Source organism: Strix aluco, chromosome 5 (assembly GCF_031877795.1).
Source record: "Strix aluco isolate bStrAlu1 chromosome 5, bStrAlu1.hap1, whole genome shotgun sequence".
In the NCBI taxonomy this organism is placed as follows: domain Eukaryota; kingdom Metazoa; phylum Chordata; class Aves; order Strigiformes; family Strigidae; genus Strix; species Strix aluco.
In genome coordinates, this window is record NC_133935.1 from 17022575 (window position 1) to 17046600 (window position 24026).

General features: G+C 39.5%; 1 protein-coding gene across 2 annotated transcripts in view; it reads left to right on the top strand.

The window, feature by feature from the left end:
• Positions 1-24026, top strand: part of KDM5A (lysine demethylase 5A) — a 51965-nt gene that overhangs the window by 16321 nt on the left and 11618 nt on the right. For both annotated transcript variants that reach the window (XM_074826171.1, XM_074826170.1), the window contains exons 8-23: positions 431-589; positions 3021-3140; positions 4247-4405; positions 5979-6160; positions 7916-8078; positions 8912-9031; positions 10279-10473; positions 10583-10764; positions 11036-11160; positions 11411-11561; positions 14613-14730; positions 18007-18362; positions 18894-19032; positions 19974-20153; positions 21682-21843; positions 22853-23404. In XM_074826171.1, the coding sequence (XP_074682272.1) occupies positions 431-589; positions 3021-3140; positions 4247-4405; positions 5979-6160; positions 7916-8078; positions 8912-9031; positions 10279-10473; positions 10583-10764; positions 11036-11160; positions 11411-11561; positions 14613-14730; positions 18007-18362; positions 18894-19032; positions 19974-20153; positions 21682-21843; positions 22853-23404 (3063 nt within the window). The remainder of the gene's footprint in view (positions 1-430; positions 590-3020; positions 3141-4246; positions 4406-5978; positions 6161-7915; positions 8079-8911; positions 9032-10278; positions 10474-10582; positions 10765-11035; positions 11161-11410; positions 11562-14612; positions 14731-18006; positions 18363-18893; positions 19033-19973; positions 20154-21681; positions 21844-22852; positions 23405-24026) is intronic.

Here is a 24026-nt window from a genome sequence, read left to right on the forward strand (position 1 = left end):
AGTGATGGCATGTATGGTTTTGGAGATATTCCTCAGCCATGGGCTCTTTATAGGGGTTTAGTTTGAATTGTTTTCCATGATAAAGGCCCAAAGAGAGGGAGAGCATGGCATTCTAAAAGCTGTAACCTACTCCTTTGCCTTAGAATAACATAAATGAGATGCTACTTTGAGTTACATAGAAAACAATTGTCCAACTGAACCAGGTAGTTATTTTGTGGCACCCAAAGTCCCCCTGCCTGCCACGTATTACTGCTTTGGGAAGTTGAAGTGTAATCGTTCATTATCAATGCTTCTCAAAAATCAGAGGAGACTGCATTGATATATCGGACTTTAGGATTACATCCTTTGTTCCTTAGTTTAAGGATGCCAGGTTCTGGATGAGGAAACTTTTTTGTAACTTCTTTTTTTTTCTTTTCTTTTTTCTTCACAGGTTGATCTGTATGTTTGCTTATTCTGTGGCAGAGGAAATAACGAGGACAAACTGCTACTGTGTGATGGATGTGATGACAGCTATCACACTTTTTGCTTAATTCCTCCTTTACCTGATGTCCCCAAGGGTGACTGGAGGTGTCCGAAATGCGTTGCTGAGGTACAGTTCAAGGACTGCTCAAGCTTTGGATGTATACTTGTGTTCCTGGAAAGATGAGAAGAGCAGCAGTTCAGCTCAGTGCTGTTCTATCTGGGTAGAAGTGTAGTTTTGTTTGGAGTATTGTCAAGATGAGCTGTGAATCTCCAGCTGTTCTTGGTTGATGAGCTGTAAGGAGAGAGAAATGTTCCTTCTAGAGCTTGGACATAACCTCTATTTATTTTACAGCCACATGACAGCTAAAACTTTGGCCTTTGTGCTAAGAGCTGAAACTCAATTTGATAAGCTGGTAGTGGGAAATCAGGGTGAGAAGTAGGGTTGTGATGGGTGTTTCAGCGTAATGATGAGACATTTTGTAAACCTCGAAGTAATCAAAGTACGCGATTTGGATGTAACAGTTTTGATTATTGGGAAGTCATTATGGCATTGTTTAGAACAGCTTGTAGCAGAAAGTGGAAGGACTACTTCAAAAATTTGTAGTTATTTTAGATTTGATTTAGACTAAAAAAGGAACTGTTGGGGCTCCAAAATTGGAAGCTAGTTGAATTTCATTGTTCAAAAAGATGAGCTACCAAGTTCCAAGAGGTGACTGAGCAACAGCCTAAAGGCAGCAAACATCATTTGATTGGATTGGTATTTGTCTTAATAAAACAAATTTTGGGAGCCCAGGAAATTGGTAGATGTAGGATTCAAAGGAAAAAGCTTACTGTTTATAAATCTGAAATTTTGTGACTCGCTTTAACGTTTTAGACTGTTTTTTCCAAAAGGGGCAGTCATACACACGTGTGTATGCATATTTCCCCCCACATCCCTCACAGCCTTCCTGGCTGTGAGCTTCTGCTGTTTTGTTTATGGTGGTGTATGAATAGTGCAGCCACATAATGAGGTGCATCAGCTTGCTGATCTCTAACCCTTCACCAAGAGAGATTAGGTTGTCAGATGAACTCTTGTGAGAGGTGGAAATTTGTAGTTACAGGAAAAGGAAAAGATGCAACTAGCCCTTTAGGCTGCTGCTCACAGAATGGATTAAGCTGCTTGTTTACTGTTCCCTTAAGAGAGAGCAATTAAGGAGCATTAGCAAACTACAGCAATCCAGTATGGACATAATTTAGAGAATATAGTAGTAAATATAGTGACTGCAGTGGTTTAAGAATGTGGAAACAAGAAATTTCAGTACTACTACTACTAGTAAAAATGGATACATTTGTTCCCAAGGAAAAAGTATGCATGTAGGGACATAATCAGGAAAGTTAAGGTGCCAAATAAATTACTAGCAAATAATACAGAAAGTACTTGAAAAAATCTGGAAATACATTGAAAGTAAGAGGAAGAAGGGAAAAACATAGCTATGTTATGTAATGGAGAGTAAACAACAGCAGAAGGATGTTTGAAATGCTCGGTAGTGCTTTTTGCCTCAGTTTTTACTTTAAATGTTAATTGTGCACAGATGCTTAATGTAATGCTAACAGCAGGGTGGTGGAACAGAAGCTAGGAAGGATGAGGGAAGGGCTCTTTATATATATTCAGGTCAAAATTGTTTGACAGTGTTTACAGATGTTGTAGATTCTCTGTTGCAGGCTCCGTTTAAGAACTACTTTGATAAATGTTTGGTATAGTCTAAGGGTAGTTCCTCTTGAAGAAAAAGAAACTACTGACCTCTTGAATTCCTTTCCAGTCCTGTTTCTTTATGACTGAACAGCTGACTATGGGATAGTTCTGTGTCATGTTTGTGTTCAGATACGTCTTGTATATATAAACATTGTGTCAGATACAAAGGGGCTGAAAAGGACACTGTAGAAATGAGTGGGGAGAGTAGCTGAAATGTGCACTATTTTTTATTTTTAAATTTTTATTTTAATATTTTATATTTTATTTTAAAATATTTTTAAAGCTTTTGGGATGAATGGGAATAGAACAGTGGAAGACTTGGAGATTTTCTGTCAGATAGACCATATCTGGTGTTAGCTGTGTTGGGATTGTTTTAATTTCCTTCTTCCTCTTTCCTCCTGTATACTTTCACAGTGCCAAATCCATTGATGATTTGCGGACTTGATAAGACTGAAGCACTTGCAGGGTTTCTTCCTGTGCAGTTATTCTGCAGGTGCTTGAATCCAGTGTGTCTAAGAAATGTCTTATGGCTGTCGAAGCGTCTTGTGCACTGTCTTACTCTGGCAGCAGTAGATGATGAAACTTCGTTTTGGACAGGAAAACACAGTTGCGTAGCATTGGAGTTTACCGTGTTAGATTAGCTTCTGTACAATTAATTCTGTTCAGTTTCCATTGTTGTAGGACTTCCTCAGCTGAGAAAAGTGCTCAAAACTGATAGCTTACTGTGTTTGGTAAGGACTCAGATGGACACTAGGTTTTTTTGCTAAAAATGTAACTGTGTCATAATCTGCTGCAGGGAACAATATTTTTATGTTCTGTCTCCTAGGAATGCAACAAACCCCGTGAGGCCTTTGGATTTGAACAAGCTGTCAGGGAATATACTCTCCAGAGCTTTGGTGAAATGGCTGATAACTTCAAGTCTGATTATTTCAACATGCCAGTCCATGTGAGTTTCAACTTCTGTTGTGATTCCTTGTAGGGGAAAAAGAGTTTTCAGCTGATCCTGGATTTTTGCTGAGGTGTCTTAGCTTTGTTTAAGGAGGCACCAAAAGCTTCAAACATGTAAACAAATTATTTAGCTTTCTGGCATCTAGTCTCATTTCAGCTTCATTTCACCCTTTTCCTGTGCTGGATAGGTAGCTTTATTGCTTGTTAAGGTACACCTTATTGGCCGTACTCTAATTAAGTTTTTGCCCTTTTTGATTAATTGAACCAAGTATCTTGTTCCTCTTTGGCAAAAGGATCTTTCTCATGCCCTTCCTATGGCTTTTGTCTTGGCTTAGTTTGTTCAGAGGGTAAATCATTGTTTTCCTCCCTGTTACAGTCTTTTCTTGTAGACAAGTCAATAGACTGAGTCTGTCTGATAATCACAGGTTTTTTTGTTCTGCATCTCAGCAGCATTTTTGAAACTAGCATTTCTGCTTTGGCACACTTCCATAATTCCACTGTCCCGTAGACTGCATGCAGCACCAATCTCCTTCTCCTTTCAGGGTTCTTTGGTAATTTATGGGCATTCTTGCTAAAGCTTCTGCCTTTTAAGAACTCCAATTTATAATACAACTGGGGACACTGAACAAAGCAAGAAACAAAGCTTATTTTACAAATAAGCTTCATAAATAAGTGCATATAAGTAGGAGTTGTAATGAGCTATATGAAGAATACGCTTTTGAATGCAATTCTTTATCTGAATTTCCTTACTGTTACTCAGAAGTGTTCTGGTCATCATCCTCTGAAATAGTTTGGAATTTGCATTCTGCTAATTGTTTGCTGCTTGGCTTCTGCTGGCTTTATCCTTCTCCCCTTCTTTTTAGATGTACTTCTGGTAACCCCATCTTTGTTCATTCCATCCCTTACGATGTGGCATCCCATTTCTGTTAAATGGCAACCACTGCTAAGGGATGCAGCCCAAACTATGATTTTGAAGAGATGGAGGAGAGGGAGTGGCCTTGGTGTTTGAAAATTCATGGGGCATTAGCAATGATTTATTGCTTGAATGATAACTTTTATGTTGAGTCTTATCTGCACATACCCTAACATCTTTCCCACTTTCAGATGGTTCCCACTGAGCTCGTAGAAAAAGAATTCTGGCGATTGGTGAGCAGCATAGAAGAAGATGTCATTGTGGAATATGGGGCTGATATCTCATCCAAGGACTTTGGCAGTGGCTTCCCAGTGAAGGATGGCCGACGAAAGCTGATGCCAGAGGAGGAGGTGAGGAACAGGATATGCAAACTGACCCCATTCTTTGCTCTGTGTAAGATTTCACATTAAGAATTTAGGCCAAAAACCAGCATGGATTTTTTTTCATGAAGAAATTGCTTAAGGCTTTTGAATGCACTTAACATTCCTTTTGAGCAGGGCATTAATCTGATATTTTAGGTTATTTTACAGATCTGGTTGCTGATAGATAAGCTGCTCTTCGCAGTCACACCTGTTTTGTATCACTTAATCTTAGCAGGCAAAGATGTGCAAGTTGTTACAGTATGTCTGAGTATGAGGAGACTGATAAGATATTTTTTTTCTTGTTCTGAACCTTTTTGTTAGCTACAGAAACATGATTCTAACCTCCTTAGGAGGTTCATAGTAGGTAAAACAAACTAATTGGATTTGGCTTGTTTCTCTGACTGCATACTGTAAGAATGAAAAGATGTAGATACAGCATCCTCTTATAGAGGATTTTATAATGAACATCTGGTAAGTATATTGCCTATTTTCCCTCAGACCTTACTGTAGCATATCAATTTTCTGGTTGCTTATATGTTTAAATTCTGATGAAATGAGAGTAAGTATGTGGCTTTGTGATTACACAGCTCCAAATGAATTTATGGTGCTCACTGGAAGAGATAGTCCTGCTCACTGTTGTCTTCCATCCATACCTGCACCTTTGTTAGCTGTGCAGTGATTGTGTAGCTGCTTAGTGAGTCAGAACTGCTTGTTGATCTGTTTGTATGAAAATAGTGATTTAAAAAAATGTTTTCTAGCCAGATCACGTAGGTCATCTGACTCACTGCATTGTCTTTATAGTGTCAGAGCAAAGGAAGCAGCAGGAATGCGTGGCTGAGCCGAGGGTGTCACCAGTCCTTGCAGCAACTATGGGATATGCCTAAAATGACTGTGAATCTGTACTAACAGCTTTTTTACAGGTGGAAAGTATACTAATGTTAAAGCACAGTAGTGAGCTTTTAATGCAGTCTGTTTGGATTCTCATTTTTGTACAGATTGTCTGTATTTGGAAGTAAAGGTGGGATTGTTAACTGGTGATGCTCTCTTCTCAGAAATGAGTGTGTAGGAATTTCTTCTCTTGAGAAAACTTCCTAAAGTAACATATAAAGAAGATCAAGATAAACTGCACTGCAGTTTAAGGCGGGTCTTAAGCTGAAATAGGAGCATAAGATTCACTGTGTTGTTTACAGTCTTACCCATTTTTTTAAAGACTTCTATCTTTTGTTCTTCTGCTAGCATGGCTGGTATTTTGTTCCACCAGAAAAGCATGAAACCTATAAACTTGGGGTGGGGGGTGGGGGTGAGCAGGGGTATCAAAGCCTAAGTATATATAAGCCTTGATCCAAAGAGGATGGGCTATGTATGTTGAAATACTAGGACTGGCCTTAAATCTTAGTCTGATTGCTGGCTAAGATATTTAAGTGATTATTTCCTAGTTTTGATGCTTCATTGTTGCAGAATATTACCCACTGTCTACTGCAGAAATGGATAGGCTGATCTTTTCCTTTTCTGGAGTCGGTGTCCTTATGTTCTTCTGAATTTTCTCTTTTTTTGTTGGCAGGATTATGCGCTTTCTGGTTGGAACTTGAATAACATGCCAATTCTAGAACAATCAGTTCTTGCTCACATCAACGCAGATATCTCTGGCATGAAGGTACCTTGGCTGTATGTAGGGATGTGCTTTTCCTCATTTTGCTGGCATATTGAAGATCACTGGAGCTATTCCATCAACTACCTGCATTGGTATGGACTCTCCTTTGTGCATCTATCTTACGCTGCCCTGTTTGCTGTTAGTAAATTTGTAGTTCTACTTGAAAATGCCTACACACACTGACATTTTTAACCAAAAACCTAAATGTGATAAGCAGTCTATATTCTTAGCTGAGGCTGATTAAAAGCAAATACAGATACTGTTTTAAGCACTTCAGTGTTTTTCATTAACCGATTAAATATTCTTTTTTTGCCAAAAATCCAGTGTCACTGTAAGATCATGCTTTACAGGCTGACATCTTTTCTAAGAAAGCTTTTGGTTTTGAACTGAGTTGCAGTTCACTGTTTCACTGCTTTATGATTTAAAGCTGATATGCCCCTATGCTGGAAGTGGCTTACACAGGCATTAGAGGTGAAAGTTCAGCGGCAGATCTATGTATACACAGAAATACTCCGAGTTAAGAGAAGAGAAATTTGAAAGCAATTCTGACTTTCAGAACAATCCTAGAAGTGTTCTGGAGTTCAGCTTTTGTGTTTGAAAAGAGAAATCATGACAGATTAACTATTTGCATTGCAGTCTTCCCTGTTCACCAAGCTCAGTCACAGTGGATGGAGCAGAGGGGTAGGAGGGGGAAGCTGTGGGGTTAGAACAGAATTTGTTGTACGTTATGTAAGGATGAGTTGATAGCCTTTAGACTGTGATTGCACATTTCTGGAGAAGCACGTTTGCTATTAAGATCTGATCCATAGGCCTAGGAGAGGAATTAATTTTGTTTTGAGTTCAGTTACTGTCTTCAGCATGTATTAACTAGATCAGTATGTGGGGGTTTTTTGTCAGCTGGTGAATTCCAGCAGCCCAGATGCAGAGTAGTAGTAATTTACTGGGGTTTACTAGCTGTGTCCTACCAGCAGGTGTCACTGAAGCCTGTGGGAACCACAGAAAATGTTGCACTGTGCCTCATTTAACTCTTGGGATGGTTGGTGACAAGATTGTTAATAGAGTTAAATAGTGCTATGTGAACAGTTTCAGATATTTCAGCAGACTACTGCTTGTACTTCTTAATAAAATAGAATTAAAAAATAAATCTCAGCCTTACAGTTTATTTTGGTTAAGACAGGACTGGAAGGACTGGAGTAATATGTTCTCAAGTAATTTTCTATTAAGTTTTGATCTTGTTAATCTTTTTCTTTCCTCATACGTAACTAATTCATGATTTTAGGCATTTTTTATCTTAAGAGTCCAATGGACCATTGGTTTTTAGTAATTAGTTATGTATATTAGAAGGATTGCTGATATTTCATTGCACTCGTGTTTTATTCTTTCCACTTATGCTTAGCTGGTGTACTATTCCATTGGTTTCAGGAATATGACTACTGCAAGCCTAATTGAGTGAGTGAAAGAGTACCATGCTCTCTCTTCTCTTAAACGTTAGCTGTGATGACCAAGGTTTTGCTTGTTAAACTTACTTTCTTCTTCCTAAAGGAAAATAATTGCCCATTTTATCCCTTTAGAGCATGGTAAATGACAATTATCTTCCACATTAGGCTTGTCATGGTAAATCTGCTGTCAGGTATGTTGAGAATTGTGTTGTAGTGTAATTGATTTTTCAGATTGGAATGGTACATCCTGTAGAAGATGGTGGTTGATTAAACACATTTTTATGTCTATATGCAAAGTATTTGGCTTGTGTGGCCAGTGGTGCTAGATTTGAGGTGTACTTAGCAGTTGGGTGGCACCACTGCTTTCCTTTAAGTAATGTGTTTATTACTGTGGTTGTGTTTTGTTAGGGGAGAGCCGAAGACATGGTATGGCGTGCCCTCTCATGCAGCAGAGCAGCTAGAAGATGTGATGAAGGAATTGGCTCCTGAGCTATTTGAATCCCAGCCTGATCTCCTGCATCAGCTGGTCACTATTATGAACCCCAATGTGCTGATGGAACATGGTGTACCAGTGAGTAGCACATGAGCATTTTTTACATAAGTACTCCTATGTGCTCTCCGTTTTTTTCATTCTGTGCCAGATTTGTGTAACAATGGTTTGGCATAACTCTGAAGAATTTTTTATGGTGGACATTTGCATATTCAATTCATTAGTTATGGGGTGGTTTTTAAAGCTATTTTCTAGAATCTTCCCTAGACTCACCATGCAATTTAAAGTATCTTATATCAGAAGTGAGTGTTCCAAGCTTCTTATGTAAAACATCATATAGAACAAGTCTACATTGTGTTACAGTTAATTTTTAATTAAAAAAAACCCACCCTGCCATAGCAGCAAGTTTGTCTGAGAAATGCTTTTAATATCTTTTGACAGCAAAATACTTCTCTTATATTCAGTAGAAATCCTAGCATTAGAAAATGCTTTTTTGACCAAACATAATTGACTGCAGACCTTTAAGCAGCAGTCACTATCATTTGCTTTTGTCTTAGGATAAATTGCTTCCCTGGCAAATACCCCAACAAAGCAAACCATAAACTGTTTCCAGAAGCTTTTGCGCTTTGTGGTGCGATGGATTAAATGATGATAGAGAAACATCCCTTTTGGGATTCATAAAAAGAATTTTCAGCTGCTGGCTTATATATTCAGCTTTTTTGAGTAAAGCTGTAAATTGAGGATTCACTTTAAGAAGACAGAACCAATCCTTACCACTTTTGGGGTGGCTCTGTTGCCTGTGGTGTTCTATGGGTAAAGAAAATGGTGTTCAAATGTCTTGTAATTACGTGTCTTAAACGCTGTTGCAAGTTTCACATTTTTTCTTTTTTTTTTTTTTTCTTCACTTGTATTAGGTATACAGGACCAATCAGTGTGCTGGCGAGTTTGTTGTGACCTTTCCTCGTGCCTATCACTCTGGATTTAACCAGGGATATAACTTTGCTGAAGCTGTGAACTTCTGCACTGCTGACTGGGTCTGTTGTTTTTGTATATGTTTGCTATGTCTCTGCTAGGTGACCTTCGCAAGGAGTGTGTTAGTAACTTCATTATCTGAAGAATAGTCTTTTAAGTTACATAGTATGTTTTATGTTTATAGTTCCTGGTACAACAGTTAAAGACTGATGTGAGTTTTCATTACACAAAATAATTTTGAGCACATAATTTTAAGTAGCTTCAAGCTGAAACTTTGGCATGTGGTCTTTTACTTTGGCATGTGATCTTTTTTAAGCATTGATCCAACCAAGAAGTGACATCTCACAGTACCTTTAGCTAGTATTTCTGTGATGCCTCTTTTTGAATTTGATACAGATTAATGTAGTGTCTTGAACAGCTGCTGTCATTTGAATGTTGGAGGTAGGCATCTAACAGTCTTTTGTTCTCCTTTTGTGCCAGCTCATTCCACCTCTTAATCATATTAGTGCTTGTTCTAATAGCCATGCCACATCAGAGCATAGCTTATGTGGATTCTTCAGTAAGTTGTCAAAAGTGTGTCCTATCACTATCTAGGGTTTACAGTTGGAAGTTACTATCTCATCTGTAGTTTATCTCTCTTAACTTGTTTTTTTGTTACCTTCAAATAAGAATTTTAGTCCTTTATCAGAGAATTTTATTAATTCATCAGAAAAATTATCTGCAGGATTGACAGTGTGTCAGTGTTCTTTTTTCTCCTGTGCTCATGATGTAATCTGCATATAGCCTCTGAAAAACTGCTAAATTCACACCAGCCATGTGAAATTTCCTTTGCTTATGCAAAATGAATCTGGAAATCTGTGTAGCAAAGTCATCTACCATTTTATTTCTCTTGATTTAAAAGGCACAAAATGAGTGATATCAATTTTGGTTAACTCTAGACATCTTGTGTTAAATGTTTGTCCAAGCACAGTAATACCCAGAGGGCAATGCATTCACCTTAGCATTGACCATATGACTTCTTTTTGGTGCCAGATTCTTTCCACTGGAAGTAAAAAGAGCTTAGGACAACTATTAAACTTGTGTCTGAAAGTTAGACACATAAAGTTATGGCAGATGGGCATCCCCCCACAATGGATATCCTTTTTGTCATCATCTGTGACATGATTTAAGGTTGTTAGAATTGGCTCTGTCCGATAAGATACGACTCTCTTAGTCTTTTTCCAGTTTTTGTCAAAGGAAGAAGAGGGGCAGCTAAGAGATAATCTTGTGATGTCTTTTCTCAGAATGATAGTTGTTGGTTTTTTTGTAGCTTCCCATTGGACGTCAGTGTGTGAGTCATTACCGAAGGCTAGGACGTCACTGTGTTTTCTCCCATGAAGAGCTAATCTTCAAGATGGCTGCAGATCCAGAGTGTTTGGATGTTGGGCTAGCTGCCATGGTCTGCAAGGAGATGACTCTAATGATAGAGGAAGAGACAAGGTTAAGGGAGTCTGTTGTGCAGATGGTGAGTAATAAAAGACAACTCTTACTTTGCTGCAGAAGAACTTTTGCTTTCCCCTCCCCCTGCCTGGATTTTAGAGTTTTTTAGCAAGTGACTTAATTTTTTTTGTTAGGGAGTGTTGATGTCTGAAGAAGAGGTGTTTGAACTGGTTCCAGATGATGAGCGTCAGTGCACAGCTTGCAGAACCACGTGCTTCTTGTCAGCTCTTACATGTTCCTGTAATCCTGAGCGTCTGGTATGCTTATACCATCCATCTGATTTATGTCCATGTCCCATGCAGAAGAAGTGTCTAAGGTACACAGGATTTTTTTTTTCCCCACTTTTCTTCCCTATCCAGTAGTTTGCTGGAGACCAGTGACCAAATACATTTGGCCATACTTCTCTCTTCCTTTATTTTAAGGAGTATTTTTATCCTCTTTGCTTGTTTCTTGGTTCCGAGGCAGCAGATACTATACATGTTCTGTCTTTCTGGCCTTGTTGTAGCTGGGAAAACTCAATGTAAGCAATGTCCTGGCTTTTGTATGGGCATTAGTACTCTTTCTGTATTTTCCTTCCATATCTATAGGTACCGGTACCCACTAGAAGACCTTCCTTCTTTGCTGTATGGAGTGAAAGTTAGAGCACAGTCTTATGACACTTGGGTCAGTAGAGTTACAGAGGCTCTGTCTGCCAATCTCAACCACAAGAAAGGTCAGACTTCTATTGTTCATAGTAGGATGTCCTGAGACTCCTACATTTGTTCTGTGTTCTCATTTAATGAGAGAAGCACTGTGTATGTTTAGTGGGGAAAAAAAAAAGAGCTGATCTGAGAGTGCAGTGCAACTCATCATTGTGCATTTCTAATTAATCTAGCCTGTTGGAACATTGATTGAAGGCCTTTGAGCCAGTGTAAAATCTCTTTTGTTTTTGCATACAAATTATTTATGTACTGTTATTACAGATGTGATTGAGCTGAGAGTAATGTTGGAGGATGCCGAAGACAGGAAATACCCGGAGAATGATCTTTTCCGCAGGCTCAGAGATGCTGTGAAAGAAGCAGAGACCTGTGCTTCAGTAGCACAGCTGCTTCTGAGTAAAAAGCAAAAACACAGGTAGGACAGGCATTTTTTCAACAGTTTCCATTTGTCTGTTTTGTTACTTGACTGGACCTGGAAATGTAAGAACCCTGAGATCTCACTGCCTGCTACTTTCAGTGTTTCTGCCCTTAGTGCTGTGACTCATTGAGAGGTTGGGGGGTTGGGTGACACAGTGACACAAAGGGCCGAAAAAGTGGACTTAGTTGGAATGTGTTAAACACACTTTTCAGCTGACTTATGTACTGAAATGTGAAGTTATTTGGAGAAGTTCTGTGTTTGATTGCTGATCAGGTATTCTCTGACGGTGGGAGAGTTGTAGGGAAAGACAACTGGAGAAAAAATATAATGAAAATAAGTCTTGACATGAATTTTTGTATTTTAAGTAACATGGCTAAGTACATAGCTTAAAGCTATGAAAAGAGAATCTGTTAAAACATTGGATTGCAAAGCAAAATCCTTGAAAAGTAAGAAATACCAATTACAGTTGGTGAGGCAAACACAGTTGTATCTTCTGGTACAGCATTTTTCAGAAATACTTACAATTTTGCCAGCTGCTCTCAAGTTGTAGAGTGTGTTGTGATGCAGGTAGAGTTACTGGAAGATGCAAAAGAATTATGTCTTGCCAGCATTAGCTGGGACAAAAGGATCTTGGGGAGCATAACAGTGCAGAGAGCAAAACCAGTCCATAGTTTGAGCCAGTCTTTTACTCTTGGGAAGGACCACAGGAGGCAGTGATGTGTGGCTGAAAAGTAGTGGCTTGCCTCAGTAACTTCTGGCAGTTTAGACTCCCTTAGTTCTCCATGTTCCCTGCCTTGCCTGTGGCTGCCTCAGTGTTACTCCATCCCCTGGCCCTACCTCAGCCATCTGCTGGATGTGTCCCCCTGCCTTCAGCAACATGTTCTTTCTTCTATCCATTCTGTCCACTGAATAAAAGTCCCGTAGAAAATAATTTGACCAGGTGACCGTAATTCTTGTGCCAGCAGTTGTATGGTAAACTTTTATAGCTTTCGTTTCCTCTGTTGAGTATAGGATTGGGCTTTGTAGTTGGTTGGGGGTTTTTACATTTGTAGTTTTTGTGTATAGCTTAAGACTTTTCAAGGGAGGGATTAAAAAGTAAATACCTTGTTAATTATAATACCCAACTTTGCTACGCAGATCATAATGCATATCATAATTGCTTGAATTTGAACACTGAAATGTTAGTTACATCACAGATCCGAGTATAATACCTGATGTAATTGGAAAGCTATTATAAAATAGAGAAGCATTTTTGTTGAATTTGAAGGGGAAAGAAGGCGCTCTCCTGTTTGGTTTTTATTGCTTGTAGGATCACACTACCACAGAGGTATGGTCACTTAGAACTCTGGTCTGGGTGAGGGAGGCAAAGCTACAGGGCTTGCATTGCCCTGTTCCTAGTGAAGTTTAATTATTTTGGTAGCTCCCAGGTGTTCCTGGTCTGTTGCTGCTTCTTTCTCCTGCTGTTGGAGTGTCAGCCTTCTCTCAGCAGACTTGCCTTCGGTTAGTTATGTGGTGGATTTCCAGCACTATCCTAAGAAACAGAAGGGGTAGAAAGATTTGACAACTTGCAGTGGTGACTCTGATCTAAAGCTGAAAGAATTCCTTGGGGGGAAAAAAAAGAAGGTCTTGTATATACATTTGGGGGCTGTTGTATGGTAAGTAGCAATATGTTACAAAATTGAGATTAGAGAAAGATTTTGAAACCATCCTGATGAACAGTGTTAGGAAATTTAAATATACAGGTCACGTTCAGCTTCTTTAACATTTATGCTCATATTTAATACATTGAGAAGGATCACATTTACACAAAGGATAAGGTTATTAAAAAAGCAAATTAAAAATGAGTGCTCAAACAGAACAATTTGGCAGGGATTAAAGCAGCAATAAGCTCATGGTCAAATGTAGCAAAAGAAAATGTGTCTTACGCATCTGATTAGATATAAACCTGAAAAATAGGTAACTTGCAGCTGTGAAGATGTGTCCAACGTTCCAATCCTGTATCTCTCCCCGCTGTTGAAAGTTGTGAGTTTCTGTAGGCAGGCATATCTTCTTGTGCAGCACCTCGTGCTGTGGCAGTCCATGGTTGGACTAGGAACAGAATGGCGGTGCGATGTTTCGGAGAGCGTACCCCCCCGCAGTGGTGTCTCTTGGAGTGCCACACACATCCACTCTCGTGCAGGAATATTGGAGGCACAGCAGGTCCAAGTGCAGCCACCACTTCTCACTGTCTGTCATAGCAAGTCAAAGCCTGCAGTATTCTTTTTTCTCCTTTTGAGTTTTAGATAATCTGTAATTATGTTTGATCATTAATCTTAATTTTACAATTATATTTAAGTCCTTAGGTTGAAAGATTGAATTTTTTCTTTAGTGTTTCTATAGTAATAAAATGTAGATTCGTTAGCAGGGAACAACTCTTCAGTGTTTAAAAATATCTCCTGCTTGTGAAGTTGTGACCGCCAGGGATATGTATACTAAGTGTTTAATTTGTGCATTGTGTCACTTAAGTCTTTTACTGCATTCAGCAGGCTTGTTACACTTGCTTCGAGTGATATGTAATGGAAGTGTCTTTGCAGAACATGTCCTACTCAGTAGCAGTCTTCTCCTGTTGCAAGGCCAGTTTCCGCAGTTCTCTCGCTACAAGAGGGTGCTCTAGAAAATAAGACTTCTTCTCAGAGCTTGTTGCTGTTGCATATCTCAGACTTCTTGCAGTGCCTGTCGTGGCAGTCAACTTCTTCAGCTGCTCAAAGCAGGCTTTTGGGGGCTATGTTCTTTTACCTATTTCGAACAAACAATTTGAAAGTCATCTAGACACTCCTACCTCTGAGGAGCAGGGTAAATTCTCTTAAAGGTGCTGAGAAGAATTACATTAAATTTAGTTTTCAAGATTTTGGCATTCTTGTGGAGTTTGGGGTTCTTTTGAGTTCTCAAGTGATTAAATTTTTTTGTAATTTCTCAGTAATCTTGATAGCTTTCTGTCATTGGGATTAAATCCAGGGATCATCATCTTCTCTCTCACCTAATATTGTTTAATTATGTCCACTCATACAGCAGACAGAGCCAAGATAGTGGAAGGACACGCACCAAGCTAACTATGGAGGAGCTTAAAGCATTTGTACAGCAGTTGTTTAGCTTGCCCTGCGTTATCAGCCAGGCCCGACAAGTAAAGGTAAGTTTGCATCTGCTCCTCAGATAATGCCATGCTTTTTACTTTGTTCTGGTTTTGTGGTGGTTTGTTTTGGGCTTTTTTTTTTTTAACAGGTAATGTTGCCTCCTGTAAAGGATGAAAGGCTTTTTTTCTTTAGGAATCAGTCCTGCACTGGCAGAGATGGATTGAATGGGGTGTTTCATTTCTAGCTTCTAATGTAAAGCAAATAGCTACTTTGCAATGATACCTGTGGCCTCAAGAACGAGAGTAAAAGACCCTGGATGCATCTTCCTCAGTGTCTCCCTGCTTTACTGGGTAATCTTGCTGTTGTCATTGAAGTTTTGCTGATGTCGTGTTGCTGTCTGTCCGTAATGGAATGGTAACACGTTATTTCCTGCTCATTTGCAAGAATATCTCTAAGTGGACAATGATGGCATTTTTACTTATGCTAGCGTAGTCATAGCAGCTGAGTACGTGGGGCTCAATTTGGTAGCCTGAGCATGGATATCTAGTGCCCTGTGAGATGCTCTAAAATATTGCACATGGCCTCCATTGCCATTTTGGAAGAGTACCTTAGCTCTTGTGTAGCAGTCTCAGACAGTGTGGGGTATTGCACATGGCAGTCAGCATTTAGGCAAACAAACAGCCCTTTATGTGACTGTGTGTACATTTTTTAAGGTGCCTGTTGCAGGGACCATTGTCAATTGTGGTGGTCTCACTGTAGCTAAACCAAGATAAAAGATCCCCCCCACCTCTCACTGTCCAGGCAGCCCGGTTTTATCTCTCTGAACCAGTTATTCTTATTCCAGCATCATTAGTGCTATCTATAATGGTGGAAATTTCCAGTTAAATCCTACCCTTCGTGTATTTTTGTAGAAACTTCTGAAGGTTATATTGGTGTGCTTCTTCAGGGGAGAGGGAAGGCAGTACCACATTGACAGTTGTTCTGTAAACACTTCTCAGCCTTGCTTTCCAGGTTATAGTCCCCTTAATCTGTATGCACAGCCTGCATTTCTTGTCCTTCATATATATCTTTGCCCCTGTCTTTGAATGAATCTAGACTAATAAGTAATCCAGATCATACTGATTCCCCTGGCTGCTATTACCGTTTATCACGCTGGCAGTCTGTATCATAGCAAGTGTTTTCAGCAGCAATCTTAATTTGTTTCTCTGTCACTGATGATGAAATGTTAAATAGTGTCTCGCCTACTAACTAACATCTAGAAAACTCCTTCAAGAAACATCCTTAATAAAGATTTTTCACCTTGAGAAATGATTCTTGAGATGTATGTTAACCATTTACTAACACAGATGTTCTCTGTTGATAGAGTTTTAAGAAGAATGTTCTATAGTGCTGGATTGGGGGCCTAAAATTCTAAACATTACCATATGTGCAGCTACTGCTACATAACCAAACATACAGTTTGTAACAACATGTCAGGTTTTTTTGAGAAGGCCTGTTTTCTGTAAGTGTTTACTAGTGTTAGTTATGTCCTTCTTCATTCATGAGTTCTGTATTAACTTTGTCATGGTAGTTCAGTGTTGATATCACAGAGAGACTTTATATTGGACCTTCTTCTTTTCTTTATGATGTTGACATGTTGTTGCTGAAAACAAGTACTTTCAGAAAACTACAGGACTCCAGGATGCAGGTTTTCCAGGCCTGTTGATGCTAATCTTTATCCTTCAAAGATGTTCCTTAATGTGTTTCCCAGCAGCTAATAGAGTGGAAGGTGTATCGTCATCCTTATATCGTAGGATGATTTTATTACACTTCTGTCCACATACAAACCAGAAATATTTACTAGTACATATTAACGAGATTTTATCATCTATTAATGGACCTATAACATTCTTCTCAAAAGAGTTTTTTTTTCAAGCGTATTTAAAATCTGTTTCTAATTAAGACATTTGTAGATGACAGAGCTGCAGGAATACAGTAAACTCTTTTAACAGCTTTAATCTGTATTCTTGTCTAAATATTTTCTCCCAACTAGTCTCTCTTTCCCCTGCCCCCCAGTCTTAGGAAACTGGTTCTGTTAAAGTACTCTGTCTATGCATGTGTATGTTCTTGAAGCATCAATGTAATCACTAGCCAATAAAATAAATATTATAATTTTATTGGTTACAGACAGTAATCTCTTAGTTTCTGAATGAAGTCGGATAATGATCATTTATGCCTAAGCACTCACTAACTTTCAGCATGGCATTTGAATGCAATTACACATCATAATGAATTGCAAAATAATTGTCATGTTGGATGATGAGTATTTTGTAACACAAAAGACATTATAATTATTAAACTGTAATAATTTACTGTTGTCACTATGAAGCATTCAGCATTATGTTCCCTAAATCAAAATCTTTAGAATGTGGATCTTGTTCTTTTTTGTAAATGCCTTCTGGTTTCCAGACAGTTATGAAAAGCAGCATCAGACAAAAAGGGCAGTAAGCTAAGGGTTAGGAAATGCAGGTTTGCTCCTCACTGTGCTATCGACTTGCTCTCAGAAATACCTGTCTTTTTGTAAGAGACTCAAGAGTGAATCAATTGAGTATACTGGTTGAATGTCCTTGAATGAATCTCCTGCGGTGATTCTTTCCTGTCGGTTTGCTGTCTTTGATTTTTTTTTTTTTTTTCATTGCAGTGCCAAAACTTGAGGGATGAGGACAACTGCAGCAGTGCAGTTGGATTTGTTTGAAATTGTCTCCTTTCATTAGAGGGTTTTTCATTTTCATTTCTTTCCTTTGTGCAGTAAAACTCTGATGTGTTTAAGTGGTGGGCCTGCTTTAGGAAATGGTGATTTCAAACTTGACCATCATTATTTTAATGATCTTTAGGTATTCACATCCTCATACAACTCTGGCTTGTTCTTTCCCCTCAGCATGTTTTGTTGTGTATTACCATCATTACTGTAATGCCTCTGACACTAGATTGAAAGGACAATCTGTTTGTACAAGTCCCCCTTCCCCCCACTATTTTAAAGTTAATGTTGACCGGGCAGTGCTTAATTCTCTTGTTTCGTTGGGAGCTGTAGCCAGTTGCAGTTGTACTATTTTAGGTGCAGAGTCTGATGAAACTAATGTGCCTAATGTATGAAACATTAGGCCACCAAATGAGTTTAGATGGTCTGTTACTTAATATGTATCAGACTTAATGGTTTGTGACAACTATCTGGCATTGTGTTTAGAAGCTCTGACTGATTATGTGATGATCACATACAAATTCACAGCTGACTGATCCCTCAGTCAACTTTCCCTTTTGATTCTATGTGTGGTTTTTCCTGTATGTTACTTCAGAATCTGCTTGATGATGTTGAAGAATTTCATGAGCGTGCTCAAGAAGCTATGATGGATGAGATCCCAGACTCTTCCAAGCTGCAGGAGTTGATAGACATGGGCTCTGGCCTTTATGTAGAACTTCCTGAACTGCCAAGGCTGAAGCAAGAGCTACAGCAGGCACGGTGGCTGGATGAGGTGAGGTCCACCCTCTTGGATCCCCAGAGGGTCACCCTGGATGTGATGAAGAAGCTGATTGACTCGGGTGTGGGCTTGGCACCACACCATGCTGTAGAGAAAGCCATGGCTGAGCTTCAGGAGCTGCTTACAGTCTCGGAGAGATGGGAGGAGAAGGCCAAGGTCTGCCTGCAGGCCAGGTGAGTGTTTCTTTGCAAATTGTTCTTATAGGTGACACACTTCTCAAAAGAGGCTGAGAATCCCCAGAGTATAGTGAAAAGGTAGGGGCTTTGAAGCTGTAGGGCATTGGGTTTTTCTTTTTGTTTGTACCTCCCAGCAGTTTGATTGCTCAAGAGTTGGATTTGAAGTTGTTGATGAGTTGCAGAAGAGTTGATTCCCTGTCATGTTGCACAGTGATAGGAGGCTGCGAGTGTTGCTACTGTCCTTGCTGTTCATCTCCCTCAACAAAAAACACTGAGTATGCTACACAAGACAGCTTCCTTGATGTTAAGGAGTTCTGATGCTGTGCTCTTTTGAACTTGATTGTGCAAAATTCATCAGCTTTCTCACCTCTCCTGTTCTTTGGTAGCCAGTAGCGCCCTCCAAGAATAGAGCCATGGCATGCTACACTGCAGTGTAGTGATGAAGTTGCATCACCAGCCTGTCAAATTTATGGCTTTAGTTGGCTGGCATTTTGGGAGAAGGCTGGAATTGGGTTTTTCTTACTCTAGACCACGCCAAAGTATGATGGCTCTGGAGGGCATCGTGAATGAAGCAAAGAACATCCCTGCTTACCTGCCCAATGTGCTGGCACTGAAAGAAGCCCTGCAGCGGGCTAGAGACTGGACAGCCAAAGTGGAGGCCATTCAGGTAGGGGTTACAGCAGGGACTGGAATCTTCTGCTTGCATCCTTTTATTTAGACATGTTGTTTACTTCTAGCCCCTCTACCTACAAAGGTGACCTGAAGGGAGGCTTTGCTATAGCTGTTAAATGTGCTTACCATTGCTCATGTGCTTAAATTTCTTTTTGTGCTGCTGTTTCCCCATTGGCTATCCAGTTTTGATTTCGCTTCCTTTTATGCATTTCATGGGGGATGTAAAAGCCAGCAAATTCATTATGACACAAATGTAACTCTCAAAGGGTATTTGGTACTGAAACTGTTCCACATGCTCTCACTGGAAATACTTAGCTGCAGCAGAAGATGTTCTGCTCACAGGTCTTCAGTTTTGGAGCTGGCTATGGAAATGTTTTGTCTGTTTGTTTTTTCTCCCCCAAATGGTGTAAGATTTAATGGCACTGATGGCCAAAATTTTCTATCTGAAATAGATGAAGTTATGAAATTGTTGGTTCAGTAGCCTACCCTTCTGTTGGTCTACCCATATAACTTGATCCAAAAAGGTTATGGTTTCTGTGATATTTCTAGGTGTTGATCTCTGGACTGCAACTGCTATTCTTATATCAGGTATTTGTTAGGAACTGAAGTGAGAATCCCAGTGGATTTCACATCAGCCCCTGTACAACTCTCAGATATAATAGCCTGCTGTTAAGCAGACAGCATTTAAGACAACAGTCTAGAAATGGAATGTTGTCTTACTCCCTAAGCCAGCTGGCCATGTCAGAATGACTGTTAAAACAAAAACTGTATGAGAGAGTTTTTTTAAAATATCATTAAGATTGAAAACTTGCCCTCCTTTCCTTTCCTATGGAACTCTATTTCGTCCGTGACAAAAATAGTGTACGGCTTGAAATTAAGCTGGCCACCGATATAGTGGTGAAATTGTTGGCTTAAAAAAAATTTCTTTAACCCCAGAATGGGAGCAACTATGCCTATCTGGAGCAACTGGAGAGCTTGTCTGCCAAAGGTCGCCCAATACCAGTGCGTCTTGATGCTCTGCCACAGCTGGAGTCACAGGTAGCTGCAGCACGTGCCTGGAGAGAGCGCACAGGAAGGACCTTCCTGAAGAAGAACTCAAGCTACAGTCTGTTACAGGTGAGCAACAAAGACCTCTGTGTCAGCCTTCAGAAACTGATCTTGATGGTCCTCTGTGGTCTAGAGGGAACAGCTGGTTCAGTTACAGTAGATTACAGCTCCTTTTGATAATGGAATAGAATAAAAAACTTCAGCTGTTGTTGGGTGAAAAGAATGAAAAAGGTAAAAAGTCCATGTTTGGTTAGTCTTGTTTTATGTATAGACAATCTCAACTGTTACTTTTGAAGAAACGTATTAAAACTCTCCTTTTTGGGAGGGAAAGAAAAGGATTTATTTTTTTGTGTAAGTGTAAATGTGTAAGTGTAAAAATGTAGTCCTGAAATGGTCATAGAAACTGTCTTTAATTGATGGATGTTTCCCTTGCTCCATGATTTAAATTCTAAGACAATAGATTAGATAATTTTTCTTACAGTTAAACAGCTTATAAAATAAGTCCACTGTTGTTTATTTCACTTCGGTGAATATAGTAATTGTCTTTGTTTTAATAAAAATCATTCATGTGTTTGAAGATTTATCATATCTACTTGACAGGCTTCCCTTTTCTAGGGGAAACAATTCCAGTTCTTTCAACGCTTTCTTGTAGGCTGAATTTTTCATACTCTTATCTTGTTGCTATTCTCTGTGGTTTGTCTTCACTTTTACTGTGATGTCCAATACCAGGCTATGGCTCTCACTATGGCTTCCCTTGTGCCTTATGAAGTGCAGTAAATTACATCTTGTGTTTCAAAGGGGATACTGCTGTTTAATGTTTCCCAAGGGGATTTGCCCTATTGCAACATCATCACACTGATGTTGCAATAGGGGCAGTTGATGTTCAGTTTTGTTTTTGTACTCTAGGTCCAAATTTTTTTCTCTGCCTAACCAGTTATTTAATATGTTCTGGTTTTGCATTTGACTATTTCCCAGAATGTACCAATTTGAACTTTCCCGTATAGATTTTATATTTAGGTATGCCTTTCAACTAATCAAGATGACCTAAAATTTAATTCTTGTCCTTAAAAGTGCTTTGCAGCCTCTCATATTTGATATTAAAAGGCTTATAGCGTATATTTTTCAGTTTTATTTCAGCCACAAAATTGCTGACATAAATACGGAATCATGGCAGATCTTTGACTTGCAATTGATGAAAGTACTTGAAATGAATGTTAAACTACTGATATCTGTATACAGTATTTCAGTTAACTGTATGTATGATAGCTTAATCTGAATAGATTGTGTAATTTAATCATGAAAACACAGTGGCTTTCAAGTTGACCTGCCACATCACTCTGGTGCTGATTACATTCAAATTCCATATGTATGAAATACTTGCATCATTTTCTGTTTATTTCTTCTCTTCCTAGTATTAATTGACAGATATCAAAGGTGTTAGATTGCTGGGTATTTTTTGTGCTTTGATGACTCTGTTGTAATTCCTTTATCAGATGTTCTCGTATGTGTCCCTGAAATGATAACATTATAGATTAGAACTTTCTTCTGTTCTTGGCATCCTTGGCTCTGACAGTCTAAGAGTTCTTTGTGGTTACAGGTTCTGAGCCCTCGAACTGATATCGGTGTTTATGGGAGCAGTAAGAATAGGCGGAAGAGGGCAAAGGAGTTGATGGAGAAGGAAAAGGAGAAAGATCTTGACTTGGAATCCTTAAGTGAACTGGAGGATGGTCTGGAGGAGGCCAGGGACACTGCAGCTGTGGTAAGGAGCAATGAAAGGTAGTGTCTCCTCATACGTGGGTTTAATCTGTGTATAAATCTGATGCAAGAACTGATAAATAAATCTCACTAAAACAAATATAATGATGTTTGACACAAGAATGTAGTTCAGTTAATTGTAGTGGAAGTAGAGGGAAGCACAGTTCAGAGTATAAGTGCTGGTATTTAGTATGTATTGGGCTATGTGTAAGACTTACGCTCTTGGGTTAATATCTGTAATGCTCATCTAATATTAACATTTATTGAAATCCCATCAAAACAATGTGAAATGAGGCACAGGTCTACCTTAAACAGTACCAAGACATATTTGGTTAGGTTGATTTTGAGGGCAGCCTGTAAGTGCTTGGTCATGGAAACTGAGCTGGGGGGGAATGTTGTATTTGATTTCTCCTTGGGAAGATATTGATGCAGCTTATGAGAAGAACCTAGTGTCATGTGGCTGCTGTTTCTCTAGAAACAAAGAAAATATATGCAGGCTCGTTAATGTGGCATATACACAGTCTATTTTACTTTAGTATGCCCTGTTATAGTTACTTGAATGGAGACACTGAGGAAATGCAAGTTGCTTTGGGAGATATATGGTCACTCAGATGTTCCTGGTGATGAGACAGCATTGAAACAATGCTCAGCTGCATTGTCTCGGTAGATGGGTGGAACTGATTCTGACTTTTTTCCTGGGGTCAAAACCTGTTCTTCTGGTGGCCGTATGACAGATATAATTATGAACTTCAGAAACTTTGTAGATATGGAGAAAGTTATCTAAAGTTTACATAGAACCTCTGTCAGAAGGACTCGGGGGAGTCATTAGTAATTGAGAAAGAGGTATTTTACCTAAACTTTTAATTAGATCCCATAATTCCTAAATTTTGGGCTAGTTTAACTAGGAAGATCTCTTTATGTGATTGTGGGGTTTTTTTTCCCTACATTGCTAATAAAATGTGATCTCTCTTAGCTATGAAGGTCACGAGCTGTTCTTTGTCTTTGCTGCGTAGGTGGCTATATTCAAGGAGCGGGAACAGAAGGAGATTGAAGCCATGCATGCTCTCAGGGCAGCTAACCTGGCCAAGATGACTATGGTGGATCGGATCGAAGAAGTCAAATTCTGTGTCTGCCGCAAAACAGCTAGTGGATTCATGCTACAGTGTGAGCTGTGCAAAGACTGGTTTCATAGTGGCTGCGTGCCCCTTCCCAAAACAAGTTCTCAGAAGAAGGGCTCTAGTTGGCAGGCTAAAGAAGTGAAGTTTCTGTGTCCACTTTGCATGCGTTCCCGGAGGCCACGGCTTGAGACGATACTGTCTCTGCTGGTGTCCCTGCAGAAGCTGCCTGTACGGCTGCCGGAAGGGGAGGCGTTGCAGTGCTTGACAGAACGTGCAATGAGTTGGCAGGACCGAGCGCGACAGGCTTTGGCCACTGACGAGTTGTCCTCTGCTTTGGCTAAGCTTTCTGTGCTCAGCCAACGAATGGTGGAGCAGGCAGCACGGGAGAAAACAGAGAAAATAATCAGTGCAGAGCTACAGAAAGCAGCAGCTAACCCAGACCTGCAGGTGAGGATGTGGATATCTTGCTCTTTACCATGCTTGTCCTTCAGTGTGTTGAAATGCCTTATCTTTCTTGGAGAAGCTTGGGGGAGAAGGGAGGGCAGTTAAAGGCTGAGAATTAGACCAAAATTAGACCAAAATTCAGTGCTCCTCAGGCTGTGGCTGGCTTCAGTCAGTTACAGGCTGCTGCAGGAACAGGCCTGGTACTTTGTACTCACTCTCAAGAGCAACTGTTGAAGGTGCTTGTAAGAAACCTCAGTTCAGATACAACAGGTGGCTAAGGGCCTGAAGATGTGTAAAGCGGTGACTGCTTTGGTGTCCAAATTCCATTTCTCTCTTGACAGAATTGAAGATCTTGATATCTACGATCTCTCATGGATTGTCATTCTCAGGCATTTGGGGTCTTGTTAGTAAATTTCGACGAGGACTGTAGGGAACACTGGTACTTGTACTGCTGACCTCTTCATCTTGAGATTGAGATCAGTAATCAGATGATGAAGATGAAGTTTGTACAACCACAGGCTGTAATTTGGTAGCACTGAACAGCAGTATCTAGATTGTTCTAGTCACTATTCATAAACATAGAAATAAAATGTAATAGAACCTTTTCCTTGGAAATTTACCTGTG